The sequence below is a fragment of the Microtus oregoni genome, unplaced genomic scaffold, assembly GCF_018167655.1.
Source record: "Microtus oregoni isolate MIOR12 unplaced genomic scaffold, Mior012 000002F_ref0000024, whole genome shotgun sequence".
In the NCBI taxonomy this organism is placed as follows: Eukaryota; Metazoa; Chordata; class Mammalia; order Rodentia; family Cricetidae; genus Microtus; species Microtus oregoni.
Genome location: NW_024543061.1, coordinates 24,001,308 through 24,021,096, shown reverse-complemented (window position 1 = coordinate 24,021,096; position 19,789 = coordinate 24,001,308). Strand labels below are relative to the sequence as shown.

At 40.2% G+C, this 19,789-nt stretch overlaps 1 protein-coding gene across 1 annotated transcript in view; it reads right to left on the bottom strand.

Moving 5' to 3' along the window:
- LOC121443276 (meiosis 1 associated protein) overlaps positions 1–19,789 on the bottom strand; it is a 77,894-nt gene that overhangs the window by 44,340 nt on the left and 13,765 nt on the right. The window contains exon 3 of the mRNA XM_041644986.1: positions 7,203–7,371. Coding sequence (XP_041500920.1) covers positions 7,203–7,371 — 169 coding nt within the window. The remainder of the gene's footprint in view (positions 1–7,202; positions 7,372–19,789) is intronic.

Here is a 19,789-nt window from a genome sequence, read left to right as displayed (position 1 = left end):
AAATGAGGAGAAATCTATGCTTAGTTATGTCATTATCAAGCTGATGAATACAAACATAAAGATGAATTTCATGAAAGCAGCCAGGAAAGTGATTCTTTCCAGATAGCCAAAAATGATTTAAGGGCTGTCACTTTTAGATAGAAACCAGGGGAGGCCAGAAGACAGTGAAATATCTTTAAATTACTGAAGCAGCCCAGGCAATCTATAATTGTATGTATGAGTCAAATATACTTCAAGAATGAAAGTGGAAGAAACATTTTAATGACAACGAGGAGAATTGTCACTACCAGAACCATGCTATAAGAAATACCAAGGCTCTTGAAGGGAAGGGAAACTTAGATATACATCTAGTAAAGAATGAGGAACTTTAGGAGAGGCAAAAATAGATGAGTAAACATGGAGGATCCAGGATTTAAGACTAGGGGCTGGAGAGACAGCTCAGCAGTTAAGAGCAATTCCCAGAACACACATGTCAGCTCAGGGCCATCTGCCACTCCAGTCCCAGGAGACCTGATACCCTTTCATGGCCTCCACTGTGAGCACTGAACACATATGTTAACTACAACATAAACAATAGTGTGTATATAACCCTAGGACTCAGAATTTGAGAGGCGGAGACAAGAGTCAGGAGTTCAAAATTATTCTCGCCTGTGGTGCCTGCATATTGAGTTCAAGGCCAGTCTGGGCTCTAGGAGACCCGGTTTTAAACAAACAAACAAACAAACAAGCAAGGAAGCAAATAAGTAAAAGATAGACTATATGTTTGAGGCAGGACAAATGGACCTATATAATTGTGAAATTTCTGTATTTTACATGAAATAGTGCTATATTAATTTTAAGTAGGCTACAAAATGTTTAAAATAGATTTTAAGCCCCATGGTATTGTGTTAACACTAACTAGAGTTAGATTAAAGTGAGAATTAGATTGTAAAAAGACAAAAGATATATAATGTAAGCCCTCCAGAGAAGCCACAAAAAATAACATGAATTATTTTTGTGAATTCAAATGTGAATTTGAAGGTAAATCTCTAAATTATAATAGATAAAATAGAATTAAAATGTTTTTTCTGTTTTGTTTTTTTGTTTTGGGAGCAGTCTCATTATGTAGCCCTAGCTGATCTGGAGTCCACTATGTAAATCATGTTGGCTTTGAACTCACAGAGATCTACCTTCCTCTGCCTCCTGAGCACTGGGATTAAAGGCATGCACCACCACATCCAGCTAAATTAAAAAAATATTTATGTATATGCGTGTGTCTCTCAGTGTGTGTACTATGTGTATTCAGGTGTCTTTGAAGGCCAGAAGATGTTGTATTCCCTGGAGGGAGTTACAGGTGGTTGTGAGTTGCCTGATGTGGTCACAGGGTCCTTAAGAAGAGTGCAAGAGCTTATAAATTCTCAGCCATCTCTCTAGCCCCCAATTTAAAAAACATTTAAGGCAGACCCCTCGAAGGCAGGAAAGCAGGAGGAAAAAAGACCACAAAAATAGAGTTAACAGACAAAAAAAAAAAAAACAACTGTAGACCTAAAACCAACCATATCAATACTTATGGTAATTATTTTTTTGATATTTATTTATTTTATATTATGTGTATAGCATTCCTTCCGCATGTGCCTGCAAGCCAGAAGGGGGCGCCAGGCCTCGTTATAGATGGCTGTAAGCCACCATGTGGTTGCTGGGAATTGAACTCAGGACCTCTGGAAGAGCAGTCAGTGCTCTTAACCTCTGAGCCATCTCTCCAGCCCTACTTATGGTAATTATTAATGGAATATACATTACAAATAAAACTTAGAAGTTATCAGAATGAATATAAAGATGTTTTATACAAGTTTACTTTACTTATCTTAATTAACTATTATTTTATTATTTATATTACATACTTATTTTTGTTTGTTTTTTTGAGACCTGGCTGTCCTGGAGGTCACTCTGTAGATCAGGCTGGCCTCAAACTCAGAGATTCACATGGCTCTGCCACTGAGTGCTGGCCTGAAGCATTCGCCACCATTACTGGCTCAAATACACTTCAAATGTAAACGCACAATGGCTTGAAAGTATATGTGTGAGAAAAGATGAATAAGAACCCAGGAGAAATGAAACATACATACACAGAAAGACCTGTGCATAGATATTGATACCAGCTTTATCCATGGATAAAAACTGGAAACCAAATTGTCCCTTGACACACGAATAGTTAAAACATAATATTTATGTAAAAGATTACTACTCAACAATAAAAACAAATTAATTGATATAAACAACATGGAAAAAAATCTCAATATCTGAATGAAAAAGGTTAGACACAAAAGTATCTATTGTATGACTATACTTATATTAAATGTAATCGATGGGATTGAGCGCAGTGAGGCGGGAGGGGCCTTTTGAGCATGAGGGAAGTGTCTGTGTCTTGTCTGAGGTGATGGTTTGTAGGTGTACACTACTATGAAAACACGTTGAGCTGTATGTGCTGAGCGGCTGTAACTTCTGGTGTGTAGATTATTCCTCAAACTGGCAAGGTCAAACTTTTAAAATTTCAATTTTGAAATAACTTCAAATATTCGGCTAAATTCCTACTACTTTGAATTACAAAAGGGAGGTTGCTATTTCTCTTAGACCATGGCTTCTCTTAATGAAACAAATGTCTGTCGGAGTTAAAAATCTTTAGGTAGCAAAAACGGCAGAGCTTCTAGTTTAGTCTCAACGCCACAGGAAAATGACTTTAATGCAGCTATCAAAACCAAACTCGTCAAGCAGCTGCTCATTCTGGCCCGTTCTCTTAGACGCTGGAGTCTGACAACTGCTGGCAGTACAGAGGGGACGCCCAGTCCCCTACCTAGGTCTTTCTGGAATCTTCTAAGAAGCAATGAATCTCTATCTTCTTTGTTTGGATTGTTAGCATTAGGTGTTTCCTGAGAACACATATGGCTAGACTACCTTTGCAAGGGAGCTTGACATCGATCCCTGGTAAACTCTAGGAGGAAATTCTAAACAGATGGCTTGTGAGCACTTAGCAAAGGAACCTGATACCCTTGTGTACATGGCTGAGAAATGTAGGCTCGTTGGCAGCCTCGTTAAGTTGATTTCTAACTGGTTCAAGACTTATATACCCAATCAGTGCAGACGGTTGTCAACCTGGACAGATGCTGTCTAGATGCCAAAGGATATTGATCACTGCGGCCTTTTTAGTTTTGGCATATTTATTGCTTACCCATTCTTTATAAGGCTATCATAAAAATTTATTATATGCAAATGAAGACATACTATGTGTGTTCATGTAAGTTCCAAATGCTCAATGATAATCGGACAGCCACGGATTCTTTTGTTTAATTTGAGATGTAGAATAGCATTACTAGTACTAATACGTCTGTGTGCTGTTCTCTGATCTTCAGAGGAGGCCTTGCCACATTGATTTTCCTTATCACTCTTCCCCCTTTAAAAACTAGTTTACTACTTTAAGTGATATCATGTTGCTTTAATTTCCCTGAGCTTTGTGCAGAAGCATTACTCCCCCCGCCCCGCCCAGCCTCACATTGTCCTACATGGCTATGGTTCATTCACTGTGATGCTCTGCTTTGGGAAGCTGTCTCAAGTTCTGTATTCCACACAGCGGCGTTTTACTGATTATAGGAGGCAGAGCTGTATCTCTGATTCGTTCTCACTACATTTTCACGGCATCTTCTTACAAACAGAAATTCTGACTTTTAATATAGTGACACTATTTCAATGTCCCGTCGTCAGCAGACTTTGTGTCTCATTTGGGAGTACTTCCTTCTTTTCCTCACCCACTGTCAGAAAATTCTTCTTATACATTTTCTTCCAAAAGTTTCATCTTTCCTAGTTAGGTTTTTGACCCATTTAAAATGCTATACATTTTGTAAAGTAGAGATCCAATTTCCCCTTTTCCTGTAAGGAATGCTGATAGCCCTAGAATGACTGAGTAACTGCATTAATCTCTTTTCATTGCTTTTCTATGGCAGCCACACCACATATCAAGTTTTCATGTGACTTTCTACTTCTGGGCTCAGTAATCTGCTCCAGACAGAAGAGATCATCTATTCCTGTGTCAGTATGATGCTATCTGTTATTTTTTGTAGTGCTGGGTGCAACACCCAGAGCATCGTGCATGAGGCAAAGGATCTGGGGTTGGGCTGTGTGACAAGCATCAAAGCTGTCTTATTGAACAACTTCAAGAATGATCTTTACACCTGACAAGGAACATCCTCAGTTTTAACATGCATCCATGCACGCACACGTGCACTTGAGCACACACACGTCCCATAGGATTAGCTCATCAGATTAGCAACCGCAACAAAAAAAGGTGAGCTGGGTATGGTGGCACACAACTGTAATCTCAGCATTCTGAGATGGGAATAGGAGACTCTTATCTTCCAGAGCAGCCTAGGTAATATGGAATGTAGGCTTTGGCAAAACAAAATAAGCAAAGCAAAACAAAATAAACAAAATGAAGCTGGGCATAGCAGTACATACTTGTAATCCTAGCATTCAGGAGGTTGAAGCAGGAGGATTATCGTAAGTTCATGCCAGTCAGAACTACATAGTGAGACCCTGTTTCAAAGAACAAAAAACCAAACCAAGCCCAAACAAAATCAACCAAAATGCTCTGATAGGATTTTGACTGGAATCACATTAGCAGGTCAGTTTGGGGAGAACTGAATTCTATGATATCAAGTGTTTTATCTACCATCATATTCCAGTTCTGACTTCTTTAAGAAACACTAATGAAGCTTTAGGCATCCCCAAGAAGTACTATAATAAATATCCCTGTTGAGATTTCTTTCTTTTTTGAAATGTATATCTATGTATCTGTGAACATATGCCATATGTATATGGGTTCCTGAAGCAGGAAGAGGGCCTTGGATCCTCTTGAGCTGTATTTAAGGGTGGCTGTAAACTACTCATAGTGAATGACAGGAAACCTGGGTTCTCTGGAAGAGCATTATCTTCTCTGTGTTACTGTTACTCTATCTACTCTAGAGTTACTGTTCTATGGCTGTGAAGACACCGTGACCGAGGCAGCTCTTATCAAAGAAAACATTTAATTTTTTCAGTTTTATACAGTTTTATACAGTTTCAGGGGTTAGTCCATGATCATTATGGTGAGAAGCAGACAGGCACGGCATTGGAGCATAGCTGAGAGCTTTATATGCTGATGCACAGGCAGCAGGCAGACAGAGAGGAGGGAGAGAAGAAGGAAGGGAGGGAGGGAAGGGGAGAGGATGGAGAGGGAGAGGGAGAGGGAGAGGGAGGGGGAAGGGAGAGAGAAAAAGAGAGAGAGGAGGAGGAAGAGGGAGGGAGGAAGGGAGAGAGAGAGAAAGAGAGAGACAGACAGACAGACAGACACTGGACTTGGCATTGGCTTTTGAAACTTCAAAGCCTACTTCTAGTGACACACCTCCTCTAAAAAGGCCACACCTCCTAATCCTATCCAAACAATCCATCATGGGCGACTAAGCTTGCAAGTGTATGAGCCTATGGGGGCCATTTTCATTCACACCACTACAAGCATCATGCACTCCTAATTGCTGAGTTCTCTCTCCAACCTCCAAAATTTATTTTTAAGGAGCAAGAGATCTAGCCCAGTGGTAGAGTGCTTGCCTTGGTGCAAGGGTACTGAGTTTGATCCCCAGTACTGCAGCAAATAGGAAAACAAGAAGAAAAAAATTAAAAAAAAAAACTTTACTTCCAGGGTGAACTAGCTCAAGGGGTAAAAAGCACTTGCTACACAAACCCAACAAGCTGAGTTTGAACCAACCCAACAAGCTGAGTTTGATCCCTAGAACATACTGGAAGATGTGGCATGGACCTGTAATCCCAGCATCCCAGGAGGCGCCCACAGGAGAATCATCTGGAAGCTCGTACACCAGTTATCCTGCAGTACACAGAACAGCAGAAACCAGGGGCACCCTGCTTCAAAACCAGGTGGAAAGCTAAAAATGAACTCTAACTTTAACAAGCATGTGCCCTCATGCACATACATGTGTGTAAACAGAATACTAATAACAAATAAGACATAAAATAGTAACACACACACACACACAAAAAAAAAAATCCCGAAAGAAGATAGCAGCATTGCTCCCAATATCTATGGCTCTTCTATGAGGCCAATCTTGGATGTTAGAATTAGCAGAATTTCCTAGATCCTAAGTTGATTAAAACCATTAGGAATTTGCTGTTGATACAGGGCTGGCTCACATGTAAAGAGAGAAAACAAGGTAAAGACAGCATCCTGGTTTCCCTGTAAGAGTTTGTACCTATTTCTTGGGTAAACACTTTCTCATTTTCTTTTAAGAGTGAAAGAGGAACAAAAATAGACAAAAAGCAGAAAAGAACGAGCATGAGAACTATGCAAAAGTTTTATATTATGTTAGATGAAAATAAGAAATTAGACAAATTCCACCTATATAACATAAATGTAACAGGGGACAACTGAGGGACAATGTACAAAAATAAAAGTTCTGTGACAGGATAGTGGGTTAGGAGAGGCTTCTAAGTTGAAAAGTATTCTGATGGTCATATAATCTTTTTAGTAAAACAATAAATGACTAGGGCTTGAAATTTTATCAGCAACAGGCATATTAAAAAGCACTACAAAGACTTCTCCTAACCTACCATTAATATCAGCACATGGCATTTATCTGTGCGAGGCATGGTTTTAAGTGCTTTATGTCACAAAATCTGAAAATTTGGGTCTCTCTCTCTCTCTCTCTCTCTCTCTCTCTCTCTCTCTCGTCATAGGTAGCCTAAGCTAGCTTCTATGTATGGACTTCTAATCCTACCTGTCTCCATCTCCCAGAAGTTTCAATTACCGGTATGTGTCATTATATCTTACTTTTTCCCTTTAAAAATGATTGGTTTATGTATTTTATTTGTGTGTGTGTGTGTGTGTGTGTGTGTGTGTGTGTGTGTGTGTGTGTGTGTGTAGGGCATGTTCCTTACATGTACATCTGTGTACCATGTGCATACCCTGCACCCACTAAGGCCAGAGAGGGCACGGGATCCCCAGAACTGGAGTTACAGACAATTGCAAGCCACCGTGTCGGTGCTGGGAACTAAACCAGAATCCTCCATAAGAGCAAGTGATCTTAAGCACTGAGCTATCTCTCCAGCCCCAAATAAACATGTCTGAGGCAGGAAGAGTGCGAGGTCAAGACCAGCATGGGAAACAGCAAAAGCCCAATTCTTACCATCATTGCTGGGCTCTTCAACGGGAGATGGTGAGTCTCTATTCTCTTGGGTGTCTTTTGGGATCTCAACCACTTGCAGCCTTCTGACACAAAGTAGGTTTATATCCTTCAACCCTTCCTCCAGTTGTCTGATCACTTCTTTTCCAGGCTGAGAAGTCAGGACAGTAATCTAAAACAAAATCCATGAAAATAATGAATATGGTTTTTTTTTCTTGATATCCAGAGATACAATCTATTCTGGAAGACAACATTTTAAGTCTCTGGTTGTAGCTATTGTGTTTAGTACAAAGTGAGAGATTTAAATATAATTTAAACTTCACTTGATCTTAGTTGGCACGTTAAGAACAGTACAAGTAAAGTTTCACGTGACAAGTTCCAATGAAACAGACAGTCATCAGAAATCCTTTCCAGTAATCCCAGATAGTGTCTAGACGGTGTCCAGACAGCGACCAGAGAGAAACCATGTGCTCTGGACTGTCTCTTATTCATCCTGGGTGAAAAACATTAAACACTGGTAGCATTTCCTCTGCTCAAAGTATTTGCTTTCAGAGGAAAGCAGAGGAACAGGGTACTGAGGTTCTCACACTACACAAGCACTACATTTTAGAGAGCTTATCTCCCAGTGGAGTTTCCATGTTTTCTATTCTCAGATGTGGTGTGGGACAATGGTCTATAGTCTGTCAATTATATTTTAAATAGATGCTGATTGGCCAGTAGCCAGGAAGGAAGTAGAAGCAGGACAACCAGACAGGAAGTAGAGGTGGGTCAATTAGAACAGGAGAATTCTGGGAAGAAGGAAGTCCTAGTCTGCAGTCCTGACCCAGCCACAGAAGAAGCAAGATGTGATTGCCTCACTGAATAAGGTACCAAGACACGTGGCTAACACAGACAAGAATAATGGGCTAATATAAGTTTTAAGAGTTATTAAGAAGCCTGAGCTAATGGGCCAATCGGTTTATAACTAGTGTAGACCTCTGTGTGATTTCTTTGGGACTTAACAATTGCAGGAACTGGGCAGGACAGAAAACCAAAAGCCCTGACAACAGAATGGTAGAAAACTCAGACAACACAGATGGATTCCCTGTTTTTTTCAGCATGGATCCAGAGAAACGATTTCATTTGACTCTAAAATGTATTTAACTCTTGACCAGTATGTTGGGCATGAAGTATTAAGGAATTTGTGTATAATTAGGATCTTTTATGCCATTGAAATGAATGTTTTCAATGATCATTTTTTTAAATTTATTTATTTATTATGTATACAGTGTTCTGTCTGTGTGTATGTCTGCAGGCCAGAAAGGGGCACCAGACCTCATTACAGATGATTGTGAGCCACCATGTGGTTGCCGGGAATTGAACTCAGGACCTTTGGAAGAACAGGCATTGCTCTTAACCACTGAGCCATCTCTCCAGCCCTCAATGATCATTTTTGCCTTGGATTTTGAGACTCTGGAAGACAATTGTATACACAATAATTTTTTATGTAGATGTGTTGAAATAGGAGCGGCAGGGCTGCGTCCGTGGCACCCGGCCGTTCCCCACGGCTAGGAGCTGCGGTGGGCTGCAATCCCACCCAGCTCCGCATGGCTAGCTTTACCCGAAATAATTACACGGAAACTGTATTCTTTTAAACACCGCTTGGCCCATTTCTATCTAGCCTCTTCTAGGCTAGCTCTCGCACCTGGACTAGCCCATTTCTAATAATCTGCTGTAGCCCACGAGCTGGCTTACCAGGAATGATCTTAACCTGCTTCTGTCTGGAGTGGGAGAATCATGGCGACTCTTGACTCAACTTCTTTCTCCCAGCCTTCTGTTCTGTTTACTCCTCCCACCTATGTTTTAACCTATCAGGGCCAAAGCAGTTTCTTTATTGCTTAACCAATGAAATCAACAGATTGATATATGACACTCCCACATCATAGATGTTTTTAATTAGCCAAGAGGGATGTAGGTCAAAGCACAATTGCTAGTACTGTTTCTGAATGCTTTACTGTTGTAGAGTAGTTTTTGGTTCACAGTAACCCTGAGAACTAGAGTTACAGATACTTATGAGCCACCATGGAGGTGCTGGGAACCAATACCCAGTCCTCTGGATGAGCAGTCAAGGCTCTTAACCACTGAGCCATCTTTCCAACTCAAGTTCTTTATATAACATCCATTAACTGTCTGATAAATGGCTAGAAAGGATTCTCTCTGATTTTGTCTTCACTCTGCTGATTCTCTCCTCCCTTCCCTTTTTTCTTGTCCCCTCTCTCTTTCTGAGAAAGGGTTTCTCTGTGTAGCACTGACTGTCCTGGAACTCACTCTGCAGACCGGGCTGGTCTTGAACTCAGAGAGATCCCCCTGCCTCTGCTTTCTGAGTGCTGGGATTAAATGGAAGTGCCACCATCACCCTGATTGATTGTTTCTTTTGTGGAGCCAAAGCTCTTAAATTTAATGCAGTCCCTTTATGTATTATTTGTATTATTGCTTGGGCTATTGGAATCCTATTCAGAAAATCATTGGGTATGCCTCAAGTGTTTCCCCTTAATTTTTCTCTTATAGTCTTATTGTTTTAGACTTACATAAAGGTCTGTGATGTCTTTTGAGTTTATTTTTGTAGAGGGTGAGAGAAAAGGATTTGCTTTAGTCTTCTACACGTGTATATCCCAATTTCCCAGCACTGTTTCTCAGAGGGGCTGTCCTTACTACAATGCATGCAATACTCTGAGTGCTGTGAATATAACCAAGCCAGGCAGTCCTGTGGGTGTGGTTTTATTTCAAGCGTAACTTGTTCACTGTGGTATATCGGAAAGTGATAGACTTTTGTACAGTATTATTCACTCTGTAGCTTGCAACCTTTCTGGTGGCTTATTGGTTTCAGGTGGGTTTTGCTGTCGTTGCTAATTCTTTTGTGTGTTGTTTGAAGAAAAATGCTTTATTTTTTTCTTTCCCAGGCTGTAGGTATGATGCTACTCAGAGTGCTCCTTATTATATGTTTAAGGTAATAGAATCAATAGCAATGCCTTCGTTTTCATTTTGGATGTTAGTATTTTATATTACATTCTCTCCTCTTTTTCATAATCTGGTTAGAGTTTATCAATTTTATTGATCACTGCAAAAAGCCAGTTTTTACTTTTCTAATTTCAACTTCATTTATTTCTGTTCTATCCTTATTATTTCTCTTCTTCTTATTTGGACTATATGGTCTCATTTATTTTTAGTTTCCTAAAGGGGAAGCTTAGACTATCAGATATATTTTTTCTAATATATGAATTTGGTACTATTTTCCTCAAATCACTGTTTTTTTTTTGCTGTATCCCACAAATTTTAAGTTGTGTTTTCATTTTTTCTTAGTTTAAAATATTTTTAAACTTTTTGAGAGTTTTTCCCCTCTTTGCTTCATTCTCATTCTCTCTCTCTCTCTCTCTCTCTCTCTCTCTTTCTCTCTCTCTCCCCCCACCCCCGTGTGTGTGTGTGTGTGTGTGTGTGTGTGTGTGTGTGTGTTGATCTTTTCAGCTATCTTTGTTTTCTGTGTTTGTTTTTTGAGACAGGGCCTCTCTATGTAGACCTTGAATTCACAGAAATCTACCTGTATCTGCCTCCATAGTGTTTGGATTAAAGGTGTGTGCCATTGTACTTGGCTTTTCCAGTTATCTTTGGAACTGGTTTCTAGTTTAATTCAACTGTGGTCCGAGAGCAGACACTAGATGATTTTTGCATGAAATTGCTAGGGAGTTCTTCAAGGATCACAGCATGACCAACCTTTGTGTGTGTTCCATTTGAGCTTCAGAATACTATACATTTGTCTGTTTTTAGATGACATGTTCTATAGATACTGATTATATCCTTTTGATTGGACTAAAGAGTTCAGTTATACCTTATAGATTGTTCTGCCTGCAGGATCTTTCCAGTCCTGGTAGAGGGTGCTGAGGTTTCCAGTAAGAACAGTGGATTTATCTGTTCATCTTTGCAGTTCTATTACATTTTGCTTCATGTAGACGGCATTGTGCTAGGGACTGTCACATTAAGAATTGTTATATTATGATGTTATGATATCATGATGTCATGTCAGGGGTTTAAAAAATTATCTTAGTTTTTAATTTTAACACACACACACACACACACACACACACACACATATTTTCTCTTTTTTACCATACCCTTTTTGTATATATTATGACTTCCAGTTTAATGTTTTTGTTTTTGTTTTTTTTATTTTTCGAGACAGGGTTTCTCCGTAGCTTTTGGTTCCTGTCCTGGAACTAGCTCTTGTAGACCAGGCTGGCCTCAAACTCACAGAGATCCGCCTGCCTCTGCCTCCCAAGTGCTGGGATTAGAGGCGTGCACCACCACCGCCCAGCTCAGTTTAATGTTTTTATGGCATTCCTGAGTATTCAAATGAGAGGATCTCTGAGTCTTTATCTGTTTCTTGTGCCTCTTCTTGGGCTCTTTTCCTTCTTCCTCCTCTTCCTCTTCATTCTGCCCCAATGTCTTAGTCTTTGTTTTATATTATATTATTTTATTATTATTCTTTAGAAACCTGTTTGTTTTCTAATGAGAGACAGAAAGGGGGTGAACCCGATGGGAGAGGAAGTAGAGAAAAACTGGAAAGAGCAGAGGGATGAGAAATCGTAATCAGGATATATTATGTGAGAAAAAAGTTATTTTCAATAAAAGGGAGAAAAAAGAACAATGTATAATTATGTATAGCTATTTAGGATGTATCCTGTGGCTCTGCTAAGATGATGCATAAAACTAGTCATCTCAACAATCCAACCCTTGCCTATTCCTCCTGTGCTTTGAAGGCTGGTGAATATTGTTCCAGTCTGGTCATTCTAACAATTTTTACTCTCTGAGATTCCCGGTGGGGAATTTTGATCATGGGTCCTCCACTCAGAGCTCACTGGTGACTTTCAGAAGCTAAGCTATAGTGGAAACGATCATTTCTGTAGCTAGGAAGACAATGGTGGGGACACCTGCTTCTGCGATTTTATAGCTCTGTGATGTTACATGAATTACTAAATTTCCCGAACCCCATTTTCCTCATCTCGCAAGCAATGACTATTGTCACGAGGGTGGTATCTGGCATGGAAGGCCGTCAACATTTGTAGTTATGCACAGCTTCATGTTTTGTCGCCATCTCCATGTCTTCATTCTTGTTCCCCTCCATCAGAGAGACACCAGAACGCTTCTAACTTCATGTTTTGGACCCTAAGTGTGGGTGTCTGAGCTTCCCTGGCTCAGAAGCTTCCAGATAGCTCACTGTCCCCTCCTGGTTGTCTCTGGACAGAAGCCACCTGTCTTCCCAGTCACTGAGGACAACCACAAAGGAGAACACTTTGTCAGAGTGAGCAGCCGCAGTGTGTCATCTACCTTAAATTAGAATAAATAAAGAAAAAATTACCTAAACTACTAAAGTGCTTTTAGTAGCCCTTTACCTAAATATGCACACCACGAAACAAGACATGAATTCTATGTGGCTCTAGTTCTTACCATGCTGAAGTGAAATCCAATTTAAATTAAATAAAAGCAAATTATAATGTAGTAAAATTTAATAAACAGTATATTTATATGACAGATGATACCATTTTGCTGAAGTAAAAATGGCCATTGTCTATGTTGTGCAGTGTGTTTACAGTACTGTGTCATATACTTGACTGATTTAACTTTATCACCATTTATTTTTATTTATAAAATCTTTGATAATAAAAAAATAATCATTGTGTTGGTGCTGGGGAGATGGCTTGGCAGTTAAGAGCACTGGCTGTTCTTTCAAGAACTGGGCTCAGTCCACAACCCTCAGCAATTCCAGCTTCAGGGAATTCAGAACCCTCTCTGGCCTTCTGGGCACCAAGCACGCAAGAAATGCACTTATATATGTGCAGGCAAAACCCCCATACATATAAAACAAAGTTTTTGTGTGTGTTTCTGAGATAGGGTCTTACTGTATAGCTCTGGCTATCTTTGAACTCAGTATATAGACCAGGCTGGCCTTGAAATCTGGCTGCCTCTGCCTCCCGAGTGCTAGGATTAAAGGTCTACGCCACCACACTCCACAATAAATAAATATTTGAAAAAATTGTTAAAAAACAAAAAAGTTAAAACATTAAAAAGAGTTGTCATGTCATTTGGAATAACGGATTTACCATTGTACAATATTCTTTTTGCCCCTGATAACTTTGTGCACTTTGACATTTCTTTGCCTGAAATTAATACAGCTTCTTTTGCTTTGACTGGTGTTTTTCTCTACACACTTGCTTTTAAGCTCTATATATCTTTCTATTTAACGTGGGCTTCTTATAAAATAAATTATTTTATTTATTATTGGGGTGTGTGTGTATGTGTGCATGTGTGTGCGTGCACACACGCACACACATGCACATGTGTCATGGAGTAAGTATGGAGGTCAGAGGACAACTTTCAGTTGTTTTCACTTTCTACTGTGGGTTTCAAGGTCCAGTTCAGGTTTTCTTTTCTTTTCTTTTTTCTTTTATTATTATTATTTATTTATTTATTAAAGATTTCTGTCTCTTCCCCGCCACCGCCTCCCATATCCCTCCCCCTCCCCCAATCAACTCCCCCTCCCTCATCAGCCCAAAGAGCAAACCCGGTTCCCTGCCCTGTGGGGAGTCCAAGGACCTCCCACCTCCTTTCAGGTCTAGTAAGGTGAGCATCCAAACAGCCTAGGCTCCCACAAAGCCAGTACATGCAGTGGATCAAAACCCAGTGCCATTGTTCTTGACTTCTCAGCAGTCCTCATTGTCTGCTATGTTCAGTGAGTCAGGTTTTATCCCATGCTTTTTCAGACCCAGTCCAGCTGGCCTTGGTGAGTTCCCAATAGAACATCCCCATTGTCTCAGTGTGTGGGTGCACCCCTCATGGTCTTAAGTTCCTTGCTTGTGCTCTCTCTCCTTCTGCTCCTGATTTGGACCTTGAGATTTCAGTCCGGTGCTCCAATGTGGGTCTCTGTCTCTGTCTCCTTTCATCGCCTGATGAAGGTTAATATTTAGGAGGATGTCTATATGTTTTTCTTTGGGTTCACCTTCTTATTTAGCTTCTCTAGGATCACGAATTATAGGCTCAATGTCTTTTATTTATGGCTAGAAATCAATTATGAGTGAGTACATCCCATGTTCCTCTTTTTGGGTCTGGCTTACCTCAGTCAGGATAGTGTTTTCTATTTCCGTCCATTTGCATGCAAAATTCAAGAAGTCCTTGTTTTTTACTGCTGAGTAGTTCTCTAATATGTAATATGTATATACTTTCTTCATCCCAGTTCAGGTTTTCAAGTTTGAGCAGCAAGCGTTCTTAGTGTCTGAGGAAATTCTAGTGCGGGTTTCTTGTAGACGAAACATAATCAAGTCTTTATTTTGATCCGTTTTGACTTTCTCTACTTTTTACCTGGGGCTCCTAGGTCACTGACGTTAAGTAACTAGTGACGCTGTGGCACTGACCTACACTGTCACCATTGTATGTCTGTCACACGTACCTTTTTCCCTGTTTCACCCCCCTTCCTCTTTTTTCTCTGCAGGGATAGAACCTGGCCTTTTTACATGCTTGGAAAATGCCCTGCCTTGAGCCCACACTGCCATGCTTCTGATGATTTTAGTTAAGCAGCTCCTATGATTCTATTTTCTTTCCAATTTTTAGCAATTGGCTGTACTTTTTTTTAACTTTACAAAGTAGTCATCCAAGAGCTTGTAACATATACTCATGACTAATCCAGGTCCACTCTCAAATAACACTACTATGTTACAGGGAGTATAAGCATGCTACAGAAATAATTTTGAGCCAGGCATGGTGAATCAGAAGTGCAAGGCCACCCTCAGCTACACAGCAAGTGTGAGGCCAGCAGAGGCCACAACTCTCAAACATGCAATAACTATCTTAACTTTCCACCCCTCCTTTATACCACTGCTGCCACTCTTCTCACTGATTTATAAACATAAATGTGTAGGTACGGCCAGCATGCTGTTGCTCTGATTTTGAACAAAATGTTATCTGTTTCATGAGTTAAGACTAAGAGAAATGCCTTCATTTATCTTCATATTTCCTCTTTGATACGTTTTACTTTTCAGGTATAGATACACATTTATAATCTGTATTATCTTCCTTCTCTTTCCCCCCACAAGGATAATTTCTCACAAATTGTAGTTCGGTGAACTCTTTTAATCTAGCTATTTTATTCTCCCCTCTTCTTTTCTTTCTTTTTTTTTAACATTTTTTCTTTTCTTTTTTTGAGATTTTATTTATTTATTATGTACACAGTGTTCTGTCTACGTGTATGCCTGCAGGCCAGAAGAGAGCACCAGACCTCATTACAGATGGTTGTGAGCCACCATGTGGTTGCTGGGAATTGAACTCAGGACCTTTGGAAGAGCAGGCAATGCTCTTAACCTCTGAGCCATCTCTCCAGCCCCCCCTCTTCTTTTCTTGAATGCTTTTGGAGACGTTGACTAGAACCCTCGTGCTCTCACCCTTTTCCCTCCCTGTTAGTTCTCTTCATTCCACAGGACAGTTTGGTTCTACTTTATGACTTTATGACATATATACATATGATTTTATCTGTTCGTATAAAATCTGGGATCCACAAATGAGAAAATGTAACTTTTGTCCTTCTGGGTCTGACTTAATTCACTTAATTTGATATCTTCTTGTTACATCCATTTTTCTGCAAATGATGCAATTCATTCTTCCTTCTCATTGAAAAAAAAAATCCATTGTGCACGTTGACCGCATTTCCATCCATTCCTCTGTTGAGAGACATCCAGACTGACTCTATAGCTCAGCTATTATGAATAATGCTACAATAAGCATTGTTGTAGACTATCTTTGTGGTATATTGCTTATTTGTATGCTTCATGATTTCATTTAGGAGTTAGGAGTTTGTGCCTTCTTTGATTTATTACTCCAAGTTCAATGCCCCATACATATGTAACGCGCAATCTATATCATACATTATATAACATTAGTCAGGACTTCTTCCTTGAGAGGATGGGTTTTGAATTCCTCCTTTCCCTGTGACGTCTCCTGTAGCAAACTGACATGCGAAGTGTGGGTTAAGGCTCCTGTTCAAGCCTGCAAAGCCAGACCTGTGGGTATGTAGTGTCCATACTACAAACCACCTTTTGGGTTGAGTTTTGCTGAGTGGCCAGTAGGTGTCAGGATTTCCTCATTTTTTGGTTCCAGGCCTCCGCATGGACTGGAATTTTGGGTAGTTTCCATGCATTAGTGTTTCTGGTGTATTGGAAGATTGAATTTCCCAAGCTTGGCTTATTGCACATTCTTATCACATAAATCGGGTTTATGTTTTTTTTTTTGGAAGCAGAGCATTTTAAAAATTATTAGGACAAAGTGACAACTTCCAACTTCTTCACATGTGAACCGGAAATGGGAAGTTCCACACTATTACTTTTCAAGTCATCTGCTTGCAGCCAGAGGTTACCAAAACTGAGACTATTTTAGCCACTCACAAACGTACCCACAGAATATCCACCTACAACTTATTTAAGATTATTTTAAGATTGTCTCAGCCTGGAGCCAGATTAGCATCAATTTTGACATTTGCTAATTCCAAGAAAACTGAGTCAATTTGAGTCAAAATTTGATTAAAGACCAATATTTCTCAGAAAATTGGGAATCAGTCTACCTCAAGGCCCAGCCATACTACTCTTGGGCATATACCTGGATGACCATCCCCCATCCTACCACAAGGATACTGCTTAACTATCTTTATAGCTGCTTTATTCGTAATAGCCAGGAACTGGAAACAACCTAGATTTCCCTCAACTGAAGAATGGATAAAGAAAATGTGGTACATTAAACAATGGAGTATTTCTTGGCTGTTGAAAAAAATAAAATTTTCAAGCAAATGGATGGAACTAGGAAAAAAAAAATTATCCTGAATGAGGTAACCCAGAAGACAAGGATGGTATGTACTCACTTATAAATGGACATTAGTTGTTAAGTAAAGAATAATAACACAATCCACAGACCCAGAAAGGCTAAGTAACAAAGAGGGCTCATGTGGGCGGGGGCATGGATCTTCCTGGAAGGGGAAATAGAATAGATTTTGTAGGGGAACAGGGGGCAAGTAGGGATGCGAACAGTAGGGCTCAGAATGGGAGGAGATGAAGGGAGAGAATCTGGGGAGAGATGACTAGAATTGGGGGGCATCCGGGGAGGCAATGTAGAAAACCAGTGCAGTGGAAACCCCCCATAATCTACAAGAGGGACACAGTGAAGTCTCCTAGTAAGGGGGATCCAGAGCCTGAACTGGCCATCTTCTACAATCAGACAAGGCTCCCCGCAGTGGGACTGGGACATAACCCAGCTACAAGACCTTTAGCATACATCACATCCTGCCTGCAAGACGTGCTGGGGTAATGGTGGTGCAGAACTTACAGGAGTGGCTAACGAATGACTGGTCCAACTTGAAGCCCATGCCATGAGAATCCTACACCTAACACTGCTTGGACAGCAGGATCCAGGAGCAGGATATCCCAGAGACCCAAGGTAGGACCAAATACAACTGGTAAAAGAAGTCAGTGAAATGATTCCTAATGATATTCTGCTATATTCATATTATTAGTGCCTGGCCCAATTGTCAGCAGAGAGGCTTCCTCTGGCAGCTGATAGGGGCAGATGCAGAGACACACAGCTAAACACCAGGTGAAGCCAGGAGCTGCCTGAAGAAGAGGGGGGAGGAAGGACTGTAGGGCCAGAGGGGTAAAGAACACCATAAGAAAACAACCCACAGAATCAAGTAAACAGGGCTGATAGGGGCTAACAGACACTGAAGAGACAACCAAGCAGCCTGTGTGGGTCTGAGATAGGTCCTCTGAATATCTATTATGGAGTGTAGCTTGGTGTTCTTGTGGGATCCCTAACAGAATGAGTAGTAGGTAGCTCTATTCCTTTTGCCTGCATTTGGGACCCTTTTTCTCCCACAGAGTTGCCTCTTCCAGCCTTGATATGAGGGTTTGTGCCTAATTTTGATTGATATCCCTAGGAATCCTGCTTTTTCCTTTCCCTTCCCTTCCTTTCCTTTCCTTTCCTTTCCTTTTCTTTCCTCTTTCTTTCTTTCTTTCTTTCTTTCTTTCTTTCTGGAAATGGAGGAGGGGATATAGTGGGGCAGAGGGGCACTTGGAGGAGTAAAGATAGGGATAACTGTGGTTGGGAAGTGGTGTATATAAAAAATAAAAATTAAAAAATTAAAAATTTGATAAAAGACAATTGCATTGAAGAGGCTCCTCATGGAGTTCGTTAGCCATTTGGACAAGAAACTACTCTTGCCTGGACTGCTTGATGTTATTTATGCTGTATGAATTGGACACACAGGATCCACAGAGAAATGACTGCTGAACTTCCTAAAGGTGAGACCGTCCTTCAGGGTTCCTGCTTCATGAAAGAGTCTGCCAGACATTTTACAAGATACAGAACTTTGCCATTACAAGGTAGAACAGATCTTCAAATTTCCTGCTTCGTAAAAAAGTCTGCCAGATACTGTGGGCCTGTAGGCTGAAGATGGGTGCCCCAATGATACAGAGGAACTTTGGGTGACTGTCCAGGCAGCAAGATGTCTCTGTCAATTCTAGAGTTTTGGAAGTTGTTTACAATAAACTTCCTTTAACTTAGGTAATATTATATGCTTCTGGGGTCTTTGATGGAGTTGAAGAATAGATAGTTATAATTTCCTTAATTATGAGAAAAGATAATGTAAATATAACTATTGCAACTGTAATTCTTGCTTGATACTTGTTTTCTTTTATGTAATTTTACTATGTTAAAGTTAAAACCTTCCTTTTTGTCTAAACAGAAAATGAAAAATAGTGTGGGAAGTCCTTCTATATATGCATTGCTTTTATTGGTTAACAAATAAAGAAGCTGCTTTTGGCCAATGGCTTAACAGAATATAGCAAGGCTTAGAGAATAGGTGAAGTCAGGGAGAAGTCATGGAGCTGCCAGAGGAGAAAGATGTGAGCCACTAGCTGGAACCTTGCTGGTAGGCCACACGCCTCATAGTGAAACATAAAGTAATAGAAATGGGTTATTTTTTTTTTTTGAGACAGGGTTTCTCTGTGGCTTTGGAGCCTGTCCTGGAACTAGCTCTGTAGACCAGGCTGGTCTCGAACTCACAGAGATCCTCCTGCCTCTGCCTCCCGAGTGCTGGGATTAAAGGTGTGCACCACCATCGCCCGGCTCGAAATGGGTTAATTTAAGACATAAGAGCCAGCTAGCAATATGCTTAAGTGATTGGTCAAACAGTGATTTAAATAATATAGTTTCTGTGTGATTATTTTGAGTCAGGGTGGTCGGGATATGAACTAGCGGTCTCTGTCAACAGAAGATTTTCCCACAGGAGATGTTAAATAGCCCTACTGTGTGTCCAGTATTTTGTAATTCAGCCATTGGAAATGGTACATAAGCAATTTCCTGAATCTATAGTTTACCATTACATGGACAACATTTTGCTATCTGATTCAAATGTAGATACTTTAGAAAGAATGTTTGAAAAGTAAAGAAAATTTTGCCTTGGTGGGGATTACAAATTGCTCCTGACAAAATTATAAAGAGGAGATCCTATTAATTATTTAACTTATAAA